The 16356-nt window shown below is 39.4% G+C and overlaps 1 protein-coding gene across 1 annotated transcript in view; it reads right to left on the bottom strand.

The window, feature by feature from the left end:
• PIEZO2 (piezo type mechanosensitive ion channel component 2) overlaps nt 1–16356 on the bottom strand; it is a 296323-nt gene that overhangs the window by 134095 nt on the left and 145872 nt on the right. The window contains exon 5 of the mRNA XM_021388274.1: nt 4687–4849. Coding sequence (XP_021243949.1) covers nt 4687–4849 — 163 coding nt within the window. The remainder of the gene's footprint in view (nt 1–4686; nt 4850–16356) is intronic.

Genomic DNA, 16356 nt, shown 5'->3' with positions numbered 1-16356 from the left:
GAGGCTGTGGGATCAAGCTTGCCCCATATTGTAGAATGAAGCACAGACCCAGCAGTCCCCTTCATTTTTCTGAAGGGCGTCAATGAGAAACAAGCTTGAACAAACAAGGCAGCTAGCACCTTGGAGGAAGCTGCACTGAAGACTGCAGCTGTTTATTTCACTTAACATCAACACCTCTTGTAAAGATGAAGTTACACAATCTCACAAGGATATTTTTACCCCGTCACTTACAATATCAGGCAACAGTCTCGAGAAAAAGCTACTTCCTTTCTAATACCTATCAGACTGTATATACTGCATCTACATTTTGGCATTTCAACCACCATCTGCATCAAATCAAAAATGTCATACGTTCAGCTGCAGCTGGGAGTTAACTGTTCTCTCTCGTTTTCTTCCACCTTTTACACCTTGTGACTGGCATTGTGCTTTTCGGCATTTGCAATCTGGGCCTTTCTCCAGCTGAATTCACCTGCTTTAAATTTTCTGAGCCCTAATAAAAAAGGCCTGCAGACACGTTTGCTCCAAGTGTGCAACCATTTAGGGGTGGTAATGAGTTGGACCGCAGCCTGGTGTCTGGCAGACCTTCCTACTTCATGACTCACTGTTAATTAAAACCACACTCTTTGCTTATTCCTGGGATAGCGTTACTTACAAATAATTGAAAGTCTCTTACTGCCTTCCAGCCTCCTATCCCCAGTTCTGTTCTGTAGAATACACTTTTCTGATGAAGATCTGTTTCCCTTAAAGTTGGATGCAATGTAATGAAGAAGGACATCCATTTTTCAGTGAATCCTTGTTGCCCTTAATTCAGATTCTGATACTTCTCATTTTGAGTTTCACCTTAATCCACAAGCAATCTGATCCATTGTACTCTACAAACAGTTTCTGGATGCTACTGCCATGGCTAAGTACACAAACTGCTACTCAACTCCAGGCATTTTTTTCAGCATGCCAAAATAAAAACTGAAATATGATGGATTCATACAAAGCTTTAAAAAGGCCACTTTTGGAACTGCTAAAATAATTACTTAACAGGCTTTCTTATATGTAGAATTTGGAAGGAGCAGATAAACTACTCTTCCTTTTTTAATTTAGCCTATTTCCAAAGTATTTCATGCTCCCCCAAAGCATAGAGGTCTGAGAATTACTCAAATAATTTCATAATTTCATAATTCATAATTTTCATAATTTCCCCATTGTGATGTCACCATTCCCCAATGTGATGTCACCATTCTGCATTGTGATGTCACCATTCCCCACTGTGATGTCAGCATTCTATATTGTGATGTCACCATTCCCCATGGGAATGGTGGCAAAAAGGTGAAGTTGTAAGATAAATGTCCTGCTTTTCCTGGAAGTCAGAGTGCCCATTTATTGATATTTAGGGCTACCTGTGGCTAGGCATCTAGCAATCCGAAATGCTACCTCTCATCATAGAATGGCTTAGGTTGGAGGGAACCTAAAAGATATCTAGTTCCAAGCCTCTTGCTACAAACAGGGCTGCCACCACCAGATCAGGCTGCCCAAGATCCCATCCAACCTGGGCTTGAATACCTCCATAGATGGGGCATCCACAACCTCTCTGGGCAACCTGTTCTAGCACCTCACCACCCATGAGTAAAAAATTTCTTCCTAACATCTAACCTAAATCTATCTTCTTTTAGTTTAAAGCCATTCCCCCTTGTCCTATCACTATCAGACTATGTACAAAGTCAGTAAGTTCCCTTCAAATACTGGAAGACCACAATGTGGCCTCCCCAAAGCCTTCTCTTCTCCAAGCTCAGTTCCCTCAGCCTTTCTTCATAGGAGAGGTGCTCCAGTCCTCTGATCATTTTTGTGGCTCTCTTCTGGACTCACTCCAACAGCTCTGCATACGCCCTGTACTGCGGGCCCCAGGCCTGGACACCATACTCCAGGTGGACCTTCACAAGGTCAGAGCAGAGGGGGACAATTCTCTCCCTTTCCCTGCTGGTAACCCCTCCTTTGATGCAGCCCAGGATACAGTTGGCCCTCCAGACTGCAAGAGCACACTGCTGGGTCATGTCTATCAAGGCTCCTATGACCTTCTCTGCAGGGCTGCTCTCAAGCAGTTTGTCTCCCAGTCTGTACTCATATCTGGAATTGTCTTGACCCAAATGCAACACCTTGCACTTTGCCTTGTTAAACCTCACGGATCTGTTGAATCAGTTCAAATCAGTAGAGGCATTCTTAACAAAATTGCGTACCAGGGATCTCTGACGAGTGGTCACAGGAACTCTCACCATAAACTCTTCAACTCTCTCTAACTGGCTGGGAAGCTGTTCTAATAAACCCAGAACTATTTCCCTTAGAGGCACAGTACCAAGCTCAACACTTCTTCTGAAGCGTTTGTTTGTAGGGCACTTATTTCTTTAACTCATTTTGTATTTTCTAATTCAATGGAGTTACAGTATCAGTACAGAGCCACGGCAACACAAGCATCAGTTAGATAATGCTGAAGTCAAATAACTGTTCACCTAGTTTTCCCTTTTTCAGTGGATTTTATCAAAGAGGAATTGAAATTTATCTCGTAAAACCCACACCGTTTGGACTTATTTTAGACCATGCCAATATTTTTCCAAATTCAGACACTCGGACGCATGCTCTGCATATGCATTAAGTTCCTTACAGTCCTGCCAATTCCTAGCAGATTCAGCTGCTTCTGCAGCCTCCTAACTAGCAGAAATGATTCCAGGATGTTATATGCAGACACCTACAAAGAGAAAGTTGAAGTTTGGAAAATATGTGTTTAACATGTACTTAATTTTCCACTCTCCATTCTACTCCATCTTTAAAAACAAGCAGGTTGTTCCGATGTAAATCCATAATTTCAGCTGTGAAGATCAGAATTCCTCAAAACACTGGGGATCACCTCACATGACAGTAAGTATTACACTTCAAAAAAAAACATCAACTGTGGTAAAGTTTTTGGTGCCACTATATCTAAACACAGCTGCAGCGTTCACTAAATAATGTATAGTACATACAGCTCACAGAACATAAATAATATTTCCTGGGTTTTGATGTGAAGAAGTGAAATATATTTATGCAGATTTCCATTTGCCCGGTATCAGTGTTTCTTTGCAGTCAAAGTTTTCTCCTCCTTCTCACCCCCACCCCACTCTTCCGTTGTGGATTATTCTGGCACGTTTAATTGTATCAGTGGAATGCCTTGAGGTAGCCATGAGTCCATGACACATCCAATTTAAAGCTGCCCTCTGTTCTATGTGATCACCGCTGGTTTGCTCAGTTTTTTTTTCTTGCATTCCAAGCAGATCTATTGAGCCCTGCTTGGCAGACAGCATCCCTTGTTTCCATGAGACTGAGCTCCCTTCTCCTACCCAGACTCTAGGCTCTGAACTAACCAAAAAGTTAATATTTAAACACTATCGTATAGATTCAGAAGAACCTCAGCACATCCTTTTGTCTTTCTTCTGAGCTTCTGCTATTACATTACTCCTATTTTATGCATGTGCAAACACATTTTCTATCCAGGAGACCAAGGGCTTCAGAGCTGTTTGTCAGAGCCCACTTTGGTAAAATGTAACTCTTCTAGGAAAGACAGACTGATCACAAAACACAATGATTAGCCACCTTTCTCAGTGCTTCTAGTTCCCCCACTTGCAGATACAGTCTTAGCTGCCTGGAGAGCCCCTAAGAAATTACAAGCAACTGGATATAAAACACAGTCCTAGTACTGATCCTTCTTGTGCTAGAAACTCAACTAGCTTCTGGCAATATTACAAACCAGACAACAGAGAAACACACAGAGAATTTTCCCCCTCTACAGTGACACCAAAGTGGGCGGCTGACCCCCTCAACGCTTTTCCCACTTTTAAAGTGCAGTTTCTATTTGAAGTGAGCAACTTACAACTTTGTCCCCTAAAACTGGAGTTATGAGAGTAAAGCAAAAAACATTCTACCCATATGTAAAACAAGGCAGAAAACGAGATGCGAGGCACACTAGACAGTCTGATAAAAAACATGTTAAGACTGGTATTGGGAATTTCTCTGCACCCTGGGCTAAATTCCCATTGCAGCTTTTTATATTATAAAATCGTTTTCCTCTATATGTGGAATCTTCTGCATTCATGATCTCTACCATTCTTCCCAGCAGTAAAATACACAGCAAACACATCAACAATTCCAGCTGCGTCATTCCCAAGGACTATCATCAAGCTTACTTGGCTGTTCGCATAACCACTGTTTTAGATAATTCCCTCCCTGAACATAATGCGCAGTCTCTCCTCTCTTCTGCTAAGAATCATTTCTGATAATCACTTAGATTCTCCAGATCTTCAATACCAAGTTTGGAAACACGGATACTATCTAAAAAACAGAGCAATGAACATAGCAAAAATCCTTTTCAGACTTAACTCGAAGCTCTGGTGAAGAAATACATGGTGGTCAGCCATCATGACTACCTGTTAATTCAAAACAATTTGAAAATTCAGTAGCAAATCTACCACTTTTCATATTCTGCTCTGTTTTCTCAAAACAAGAACCACAATAGCTTTTCCACTTCAAAATAAAGTGTTTTGTTTCCTGAAAGTAAGTACACTTAACGTATTCCATGCTCATCAAACCATTTCAGAATACAACTCCAACAGGAATGCCAAAGCTCACTATTAGCTATAAACTGTACAGACAGAAATGTGTATTTGATACCATTTCCTCATTTTCAAATTGCGCGTTGCACTGCACTGCATCCTCAGTTATTGCCTTCTGAACCATGTTGCGGCAGAGGAGCCATATGGTCAGGCTCGCAATGAACATCCCGATGTCTGGTACAAATAGTCTGATCACGTTGCCGGCATCTGCTCCTTTCACACTGTATGGGATGAAAAAAAAAAAAAGAACAAAAATACATTTGTTACTTCTAAGGACATTTTCACTTGGAACAGAAAGTTAGCTCAAGGCAAAGAAAAACCCCCAAAACCCAGTTGTAAGAAAGCTTCAGAATACCAGGAATATGAGGAAGACCAAGAACTCTAGACAGAGCTATTTTTGCTCTCCAGAAGTACAGAATAAGTGATTATTCACTGGGAGCTCACATCATCATATTTTGCTGACACTTCGTATTTTGATTAACCCAAGTCTGAATTGATTCTGCGGTGAGCAACACATACAAGAAACATTTCAGGAGAGTTCCTAGGAGAACTATGTGTGTAAATGGCAATCTCTCTATAGACATCATTGGCAAAGACAAGAGCATCCAGCTCCACCAAGCTGGAGCTCAAGTCACCCCTGAGATGTGACATGGTTGGAAGGCTCTGTAATGTTTTAACATGCCTTATTCTGTTAACATTTTAATATGCTAATATATTTTATTTAATCAGACCTTCTGAATACATTTTTTTGGTATTTATGTAAGAGCACTTAAGTACTAATATTTAAATATTAATTAAAGAGAAAGTTCTAGCTCCCCAGCTAGAAAATCGTTCTTCTCCTCTGGATGAATTTTATTTACAGAGCAGTATCACTACTCTGTTACATAGATTTAATTGTTTATGCTGGAAAATATGACTTCAAGGTTTTGGACGCAGTGTTTGAATTTGGTTCACTGTTAAAATGGAGAACCTGGATTGAGATTTAGAGGCACAATGAATGGTTTGTTAAGCTGCTGCATGTACTTACTGAACTTTTAACTTTTATTAATGAGAGGATACAGTCTTTTAACTTTTATTAATGAGATTTTATAACTTGAATGATTTCAAAGTGTACAGTATGTACCTGCCAGTCATGACATTTACACATTTTAGATACGCAGTTCTTATTTTAATAGATTTTTTAGGCCTTTGTTTCTACAATCATTTCTGAGGACAGATGAGGCATCTGTATAGCTCCTTGGGTTTAGGGGAGTGGGTTAGACTAGCTCTTCATAGCCTGCTACCAAGGTATAAAACTTCAATAGTTTATTTTACAGGTTCAAAAACAGATATCTGCCCTTTCTTTTTTTTCAAAGCTACTTTCAAAGTAGCTTTAAAACCTAAAAAAAAAGCTATGCATGAAGGAGTTACCTGTGACTTCTTCAATTAGCCATCATGCTAGCAGATCTGGAGTACCCGAAAAGCCTCTGATGTGATTAGGACATGACCACTGTCAGGAATCTTGTTAGCCTGCTAATCTAAATCCAAGACCCTACATTTCTTTTTTTTTTTTTTTTTGCCATCACTACTGCTGACCCAGCATTTCCTTGTAAACGAAAAGAAAGAAACTTCAACTCTACAAACAAGAAACTTCTTCCTTGGATGCTCTTTACTGTTACAGATCAACCTGGAATAGTCATGTGCTCCAGCAGCTACGCGGCTTCAAAATGTTTCATTAATGGCATTAAGTAGTACTGAAGCAGGGAAAAAAATTAGGTAACTCAAAAGCTTGTAAAAGAATGAGGTGGCTAAGTCCTCGATGGACTGCTTGTATGTTTTCCTGTGCTGCTGCTTCAAGTAAAACGTGCCACAGAGTCATCTGGTGCATGACAGGGCAGCCAGTCTGTTTAATGTTACAGAAAATACAGGCTTGGTGTGTCAGTTCATCCTGCAGTGCTGCAGCTGTGCCATTGAAGATCACCTCGTCAAGGCACTGACTTTACAGCATCTCCTTTGGCAGGAAGTAATAAAAAGTACACTTTTAATGAACCAAACTCCCAACAACAATGTAGCCGGGATTCAAAACCATAACAATGAAGTAGCTGCACATATCCCAACTGCTATGCTGCAACCTGCCTATTAAGGCTGTTTTCCTAAACATGTGCCAAAAAAATCTGAATTCTTGATTCTGAAAAGTACCACATGGGCTTTTTTTTCAGAATAAGTTCAAAAAAACTGAAACCAGTGTTAGTTTTAGAAAAGTATACATTTGCAAGTGTCATATTGAAAAAGGATCATATTTATGTAATACTCCTTCATACAGGCTTTTTCTGTACACAGGTACGGGGTCCCATAAAAATTAATTTTGCACCACATGTGAACTTAAGGCACAAGTCGGTCATCTTCAACCACTCCTTCACAAACAAGTTAAAAGCCTTCATAACCAGCACTGCTGAGTTGTACCAGGTTCTCCCTCCTTACACTGTACTCCCGCGGAGCCAGGCTGGGTCATCCTCCTCCTTTAGCACCCCCAGAACAAGGAGACCCTGCAGGAGCACTGCCTCTGTCGCAGCTCACATTTCTTTCCACTAATCCAAACCAAGTGCCTCTGATTTTTCAAAATAAATCATTAAATTGTGTTGTTGTGAAAGATGTAATGTACAGTTCAGGCTGGCAATAGAGAGGCTGAGCAGTGATACTCAACCACAGAACAGGGAGAAATCCTGCACATGAATAGCTTATTCACCAGAACCATTCACAAATGCATGCTGTCCCCAGCTCCTCATGAAAAGGAAAACAAATTGACCTCAGTGTGATAATTAAAGAGGAAAAAAAAGATCACTTGAAAATTGAGAAATGTATATTCTTCTATAAAACAGAGAAATAAACTGCTTCATTTGACCCCAAGCAATGTGCTCCCCAGTTTTTCACAGCATCAGCAAAACCAAAAATCAGTTATTCCCATTTGTTATCTCTGGCAGGACAAAAAAGAAAAAAAAGAAAAAAAAAAAAGGTAAATACTGCAATAATTCCACAAGCATTTCTCACTTTATTTGCACATTCACACATGGTCAGACTTTGTATTTGATATCAGTCTATGCATTGTGCTCGTCCCTCCAAAGGACGCTCTCTAGTGATGGAATTAAACCATGAACAGAGCAAACCAATTCATGAGATCTCCTAGAGAAACTGTTCATTTCAATCACTTCAAGAATCAGAGTAAAATGAACTGGGCATAGCCATAGCATGGCATTGTTTACTCACTTAGACTACAGAATTTACCTACAAGGCGAGTTTAATTGCAATAGATACCTCTGGCTGAAACTCACACCATTTTTAAGACAAGGAACGACGGCTAAGGCTAGGATTGCAAGAGTTTCTCAGCAACAAAATTAAATTTTGTGGGACAAAAATGATTCCATGACTTCTGCATCACTGTGTGAAACTGTTCCATCATGTCAACAGAGAATATATTTAGCTGTGACATGCAGGATAAAACTGCTCTCTTATTTCAAACACACAGTCAGACAGAATGCAAATGCATTGGAGGACTGAAGTGAGCATTATTTGAATGATACATTCTTCCTTGATGCTCCTGAAATAGCATTTGAGTTTTCTGAAAATAATAATACATTTTTCTGCTTTCCAGAATAACAATTTCTCACAAATTAGAGTTACTCATTTTTCTACCAAATGCACTAAGCTTTGGTTAACAGTGAAGCATTGACGCTGCATTATCTGGTCCAATTTCACTTCTTAGGAATGGCACCTTCCTTGCCATTTCAGATTTGCAGAATAAAAGCAACACAGCACCAGAGCTATTAGAATTAAAAATGCAACGATTTCAATAGAATAAAGTATACAGTAATACATGTAGAAAGCAATGTGCACAATACCTAAGAGAAAAAAAACTAACAGCTTCACACAGAGAATGAACACCAATAATCTTTGCACTTTAAATATTTAAAATTTTGTTACGAACAAAGATCTTGGGAAAAATCTTGACTTAAAGAGAATTCAGATTAGCTCAGTATCTGCAACGTAAGCTTTTAACATAAAGATAATGCTAACAATCCTAACAAAGCCTTGTAAAAAGCCTGATTTTGTATTGAACACTTGGTTAAAAAAAAAAAAGTATTTAAAAACATTTTTTTGTCATAGTTTGACAAGTTCTTCCAAAGCCATTCACTGCATGCTGTACAACCTACTGTATGGAACATGCTTTAGTGGATGGGGAAGCGGGAACTTGATGATCCCCAGAGGTCCCTTCCAAGCCCTGTAAGTCCATGATTCCTTTAGTTCCCTTAGGGGTTTTTGATAGTAGATGACTGCTTTCTAACGAACTGAGTTCATAAAACTTGTTAGGTAACATATTAAGAATGCATAGGTGATAAACTAAGGAAGAGATGCCTAGTGTCTAAAACTTTCCATTCATCTTGTTTGGCTCTTGTGAGATACATGGTATTTCAAAGTGGATCTGGTGTTGAGGACTAATTAATTCACTACCATAGGTGTGTACAGCACAATTCCTACTGGTTTCATCTACAGTTATAAACTGGGTTGGAGGTAAATCAAACCCAAGAATCACAAGCACAGTCTCTGAAAAATGTAGACTGGCAGTGTCACACAGGAGCTGTACTGGGAAGGAGCAAATTCACCTGTTTATCAGCAGTATCCTCCCTGTTACCCAAAAAACTGTGGAAACTGAGGATGCTGAAGGCAAGAAATCAGATTGCCTTAGAGATGTGCGTTGGAAGTGGATATCGAGAATGGTTGCAGCTAGGAAAAACTGAAAGAGGTCCCCTGTTCCCTCTGCCTTTGAACTGAGGATGAAATGTCTGCCTCTGTACTTCCACTGCTCGGGAATTCAAACATAATCTGTCTGGATCTGAGGACTGTGGACCCCATCGCAGCCACAGCCAGCACTTTTCTGGACACAGTGCATGCACAGACTGTATTCACGCTGGTGTGACTTGTCCCTGCCAGTTCAAATGGCAATCCAGATCTGAAGCTGGTTCCAAAGGCAACCCAGATACGACCCTCAGGGCAAACCATGGGCATGGGTAAACTACATCATTTGCTGAGTGCTGGTATGTCTGCCTTCAGTCCTTCCCTTACCTCATGCTCACCCACAAACTGAAGGCAAGGAACATTACAAAAGCAAAAGAGGGATTTATTGTCATACTAATATTAATGTCCACAAGGCTGTGCATGACCACTCTTAATCCCGCACTCCCTTAATATAACTGTCAAATGCCATATGTTTTACCCGAAATATCTGAAATTGCACTTTGAGAGAATTTTGGTCATGCAAAGTAAAAAACTGAGAGGAAGAGGGAAGCAAAAATGCACAGAAAAGTAATTTTAAAAATATTTAGCATGCAGTGGCCTACTCAACACACAAGTTCAAAAGGCTCCTGAAGTATTTGCAAAATCTTAATCACTGCTTACAAATGACATTTGCATGAATTCAAAAACCAAAAGTACACTTCACTTTCTCAGGACAGACAGCTTGCAAGGAAGAACACTTTCTGTATTGCAAAAGTGCTTAACCACGTATTAACCAAACATTTGCTTTCCAAATACTGCTGTGCATGCAGAGGGAGCGCAGCTATTTGAAGCTAAATGCATGTGCCAAGATTTTGGTATGTCATTGCTTGCACAAACCATTCAGCATTAAAAAATTATGGATATGTGCAATATGTAAAAAGCTAGTTTATGCCAAGTTTTCTTTTTTAAAGCACCCACTGTTTCTTGTTCATCACTGATCATCTAGGAAAGGGCAAATTCCAGGCTGCCCCAGGCAGCACACACAAGGCATAAAATTTAGCAGGGATTTAGCAGCTGTCACGCAAAGCGCTCACTTGTGCTACTGCCAGACTCGTGACAGTACAACATAAAGCTTGCTTTGCCCGTGTCCCACAGCTCCAAATGTGCAGCAGAACTGAAGCTGCACAGCCAAGGAGGAAGTGAGCACATTCCCATCCACACCCATGGCGCGGCGTGTGCCAGCCCCTCGAGGTTGTGGGAATGACAAGTCAATCCACAGCACAAATTATTTCAGGTCAAAATGGGAACATGAGCCTGAACAGGGGCAGAGCCAAAATGAGCAGAAGAGAGCAGAGGATGCTTCAGCTGTAAGGGTATTTTACTCTGGATTCTTCAAAGAGACTTTCTATCGCAAGAATACACATTCTTCACTTACTTCTCACTTACACACATACTGTATATGGATTTGGCCAAAGCACTAATTCAGGAATCATCGATCACTGCAAAACACTCACAGTTAAATCACTCTGTCGAGAATGCTCATAAATACTTGGTGAATGACAGCTAACTGTTTACGGAAAGGCATGCAGATATGTTCCACAATGCTCCTGACTAAAAGAAAGTGCTGAAAAGACTGAAGGAGGCTGACACTCCATGGTTATTTCAACACATATTTTGCTCTTTCTCTTTGCAGCTTTCACTGGTTGGAGCACAAAGAGATCACCATTTCATACTACTTTTTATTTCATTCTAGAGCCAGCATATAATGCATTCACAGAAAATAAAAGACACATCTAATTTTTTCAGTCAGCTGCAGATATTTCCCTCAATTATAGCAAGTGACATTGTAAATTACTGTCATTTTACACAGCCAGATTATCCCCGATACAGAATAAAGGCACGCAGCCACTAGGAAATGCTGCGGTTCAAGCTGGAGTGCCCAAAGCATTTCACTGAGAGCACAGAGGACCAATCTGCACCCACTTGCCTATTCTTAATTCAAAAATATCAAAGTGCCATCCCTGCTAAGTAGCAGGGTTGGGAACATCCACCAAGACAGCACAAAAGGCAACAAGATCACCTTCACCTCTGTCACTGTCAGAAAATCCCAATGGTTTAGAGGCCAAAATCCAGCTGATTTCCATTAAAACTGTCGAGAAGGAGCATCCTGATTTAAATTTGGTGCACTTCCATGCAATTCTAGAAATGAATGTCAAACTGAATATACTGATGCCCTGAAACTTCTTATTTTTCTTAACACGGCGCACATGAAATAGTTCCCAGGTGACAAACATTCTGTGTACATATGGGAGGGGAGAGGACAGATTCCCTGCATTACTTGGGGCTACCTGGTCAATGGCTGGGATGGACAGCAGATGAAAACCCTTCTCAGGTGCATGAGCCAACTGTGGTAGTGTTTGGTTGTGTGGAAGACTCCTGCCTTGGCCAAGCATTGTCAAGGATGGGACTACTCAGGCTCAAACGGAGCATAGAGGAGATGAAGTTCAGCACTCCCAATTTTACCTGAAAAGCACCCTGCAGCGGTCCATTTAGCCCCTGGGCATGGTTCAATAGCACTCCGTTGGCTACAGTCTTCAAAGAATCATAGAATCACAGAATGGCTTGGGTTGGAAGGGACCCCAAGGATCATCAAGTTCCAATCCGCTTGCCCTGGCAGGGCCACCAATCTCCAGATCTGGTACTAGCCCAGGGCCCCATCCAACCTGGCCTTGAACACCTCCAGGGATGGGGCACCCACAGCCTCTCTGCGCAGCCTGGTCCAGCACCTCACCACTCTCTCTGTGAAGAACTTCATCCTGACATCCAATCTAAACCTCCCCTCCTTGAGCTTAAAACTTGTGTTTCATAAGCTAACTCACATTTGGAGGTCTAGCATCATAGAATGGCTTGAGTTGGAATGGATCTTAAAAGATCATTCAGATCCATCACCACTGAATTATTTATTCATGAACAAAACCCAACAATAACAACAACAGAAAAAAAACCAACAAAGCCAGATGCTTAAGCATGAGTCCTAGAAAGATTTTGCATTCTAATTGCAACGCTGATTGCTCTCTAGACGAAAACAAAGACTGGCTCACATTTGACTACTGGTGACTTTACCACTGTATTGCTCTCAGCTACCACTGTACTGCAAGAGGCTTGGCTGTGCCAAGAAAAACATTGACAACAGACTAACAATTCAAGAGCCTGAACAACACAGTCCATAAAATACCCTCTATCAAATGTTTGTTTCCTTTGAATCTCTAGATTAAAAGGCATGAGAAAAGTTAGCTGAAATTAATTTAGCTAAAAAGAAAATAAGCAGATAGGGTGACATGAAAGGAACAATATAATAACCTAACATAAGCAGTAGGGCAAAAAGTTTTATATTGAATGGAGGTGACTTCAGAGAGGATCTTAAGCAATTGCTGAGCCAGCCCAGACCATCAGATCAATATGACACCATGAAGTACGCTTCAGAGGCACTAGAATCCTGCAGCGGAAATTATATGAATGTGCAGATGCAGGTAAAATTTCTTCTTAATTGCAGTTAACAGGGAAAACATATCCAAGCTATAAAGTCTAACACAACTATGAATTCTCACTTAGAGAGACTGCTCTATCGTTACTTCCTTCCCTCTGTTCCATGATACTCCTTCACTTGTGTCTCAGTGTGCAGAGGCCACACAAGTCCCCAGTGAACTGGGGGTGTTAACCTCTGCTCCATTTTTCTCATTGTGTGCATATGGAAAAGAATATTTACTGGCTGCTTGGAAGAGTCAGCACAGAACATTCAGTCATGTCACAAGTGGTCTGAAAAAAAAAAAATTAATTTCCTCTTTTTTTTGTGATTAATTATTCACTAATTTATACTACTACTCTTTCACATTACATCACTATTTGCCTGGAACTCTTTACAATGATCTTCCTTTTTAATACAAAGCCTACAAACATTTTCTGTGCATTTGTATGTTTTCTTCTTTGCATGTCTACTGTATTTCTCTGTTTTTGAGTCATTCTGAGTATCTCCAGAGCTCTCAAGAAAGAGGACTGTTCGATCACACTTCAAATGTCTTTTAGAACTAGAATACAGTGAGGCTCTTGCAATTATTATATATCATGATGAACATGCTTTAGATACACAGCTAATCAATATTTTACTCAAATGTTATCAGCTAGAAGATAATTGTTGTATGAATGTGAAAGAACTCTATTACAGAATCCAAAAATGCATTCTTTTGCCTTTGAAATATCAAGTTTTTTGTATCACTGCATGACTTCTTATCCTTGGTTTTTGCATTCAGGTGCTCTATCCACTGACTGACACTTGACTGACTTTAAATTTTCAGTTTAAAAGTAACAGCTGATTTAATTGTTCATTCACAACTGCATCTGCTATAGCAATGAATCTTTTGGCAGTGCAATCACTTGCCAATGTCATCACACAGCAGGGAGATGCAATCTGATGGCAAACATACATACATTCAAGCTGCAAGAAGACAGCAAATAAATAAGATGAAACCAAAGTAGCTTTTACATGCTGAAGCAGAAGAAAGAAATTTCATGTCACTACAGTGAGAGTGGGAGGGGAGGGAAGAAGAGATGACAGATACAAAAGAAGATAGATTGCACTGAGGTTTGCAGCAATATGGAGCAAAGATAAAAACTGTACTGCCATTTCCATCCTGGAAGCTTGATTACCTGCAGTTTAATGAATTAGATATCTGGTAGCTGCTTGTCTCATTCTCATAGTGCAGATATCAGTCTAGCGTATTAGAGACTAAGTTAAAATCATTCCCACATTAAGATTGAGATGTAGTTGCCTGATTAGTGTTGCAAAAGGATCTCTCACAGCTTCAACATTACTGAGCATCCTATGTTTTTTTAAAGTGTCACCCCGTGGAGCTAAGTGAGAGATCCACCAGCTTTCCCTTACCAAGAATATACGTATCCATTTTCAGCCCAGGTGGCAATGAGGAAAAGCTTTGAAAGGTGACACAACTTCACTCTTAAAGGTTAGAAGCCAGGAGAAAAATAACATAATTTTAAAATCCTTTCACTTCAAAGTTATGTGTGAATATTTCTAGTGAGGCGGTTGATGCCCCTGTGTGTGTCTGCATTCAAGACGTACTTGCATAATGACCTCAATAATATGCTTTAACTTTTGATTAGCCCTGAAGTGGAAGGCTGTTGGAATAAATGATCTCTGAATGTCCCTTCCAACGGAACTAATTCTACTCCTGTTCTATTCTACTTCCATTTTATTCCATTCTATTTTTGCCATCTGATTTTTTTTGTGTGTAGTTATTACTTTAAATTTGCTGATAGCAGAAAAAAATACTGAAAAGATTATTTACCTCTGAAAAACAAAATGATACAGCATGGAAAAGAAAGATTATACATAATTTCTTACCAGACATATACTGAAACATACACATCTCTGGTACGTTCATCTGAGCTTATCTAATACCATATACCTCCTTACAGGCAGGAAAAATAAAAGCATATTAGAAAATAAAAATATTCACGTTTTTCAAACAGAGTTATAAAGAAGTGGCCAGGCTTTCAGAAATCATGAATACTGACATTGCAGCTGGAAACTGAAATCTTCGTTGGCCCCAAAATTATGGATTTACAATGCCATGCTAAAAACTCAGTACTTTCCATCCCTAAGCTGACTTCTTTGTGCAAGTTCTGTTCTCAATATAACACGGAGTATTACAAAGGGAGTATAATAAGAGATAATCCTAAAGTGAAAAATTTGAATTTGGATTTTGATCCAAATAAGGATCAGGTAATCTGCATTTAAGACTCGAAGCGTGGAGTAAGCACATATTCATCCCCACTTTTTCATGGGCTATTAAATTATTCTGTTTCCCAAAAGCCACCCGCAGGGTTGGATGCATTGGAAAGTAATTTTATAAAAGTATTTGTCTTGGCTTTTAAATAGATCTTTGCTTAACTGTTAGAGAAATAGTACAATGTATAGAAACTATCTTCACCCATACTAATAAATAAATGTTTCAGATCTGTTTGAAGGGCTTCTCCAAATGGGGCATATTTCAAAGCTGATTCTTCTTAGAGAACAAAAGACCAAAGAGGTACAAAAGCTACAACTCAAAGGTCAGCTCTCCATGGTGTGGTTTAGGAAAAAGCAACAACTATAAAGTTTCTACAATGCTTAACTACAGCACAGCTCAAAAGAAAACACTTTACATGGACTTTGCTCCAGTAGAATTTCCTATTTAAATTTTTATGTGAGCATGACAGTAAGAACAATAAATGTAGTAAAACTGTTAATGTACTAGGAACAGGCATATTAGGAAGCATAAGACTACGGGAATACTATCATCAGAAAAGTGGATATATTTTTTTTTTTTTTGTCAAGAAAGTGAACAAGGGTAATGATTAGATGCTTTGCTTCTGAAATACTGCAGTAGATTTCGTTAACATTTTCATTTGGAAAATTAGAAGTAGGGAGTTGATTCAGTTAAGTTCCTAGCACTTGGAACAAAGCTTACAGATAAAATGTTGAAGAGTCATAAGGATTATTGAGTTACAAACTCAGTTACCAAAATGACTCAGGCACTTGGAAGATGTTATATTGATGCTTTTAAATGTTAAATTGTTTATTAATTCTTTGATTTTTACTGTTCCCAGAGTCCAAGAGCATCTCTCTGCCCACTCCTTCCTTTATTATAAAAAAGAAAAGAAAAGAAAAGAAAAGAAAAGAAAGGAAAAGAAAGGAAAAGAAAGGAAAAGAAAGGAAAAGAAAGGAAAAGAAAGGAAAAGAAAGGAAAAGAAAGGAAAAGAAAGGAAAAGAAAAGGAAAAGAAAGGAAAAGAAAAGGAAAAGAAAAGGAAAAGAAAAGGAAAAGAAAAGGAAAGGAAAGGAAAGGAAAGGAAAGGAAAGGAAAGGAAAGGAAAGGAAAGGAAAGGAAAGGAAAGGAAAGGAAAGGAAAGGAAAGGAAAGGAAAG

This window comes from Numida meleagris, chromosome 2 (assembly GCF_002078875.1).
Source record: "Numida meleagris isolate 19003 breed g44 Domestic line chromosome 2, NumMel1.0, whole genome shotgun sequence".
NCBI classification, from domain to species: domain Eukaryota; kingdom Metazoa; phylum Chordata; class Aves; order Galliformes; family Numididae; genus Numida; species Numida meleagris.
The sequence above is the reverse complement of the archived record's forward strand: the minus strand, read 5'-3'. Positions and strand labels throughout refer to the sequence as shown.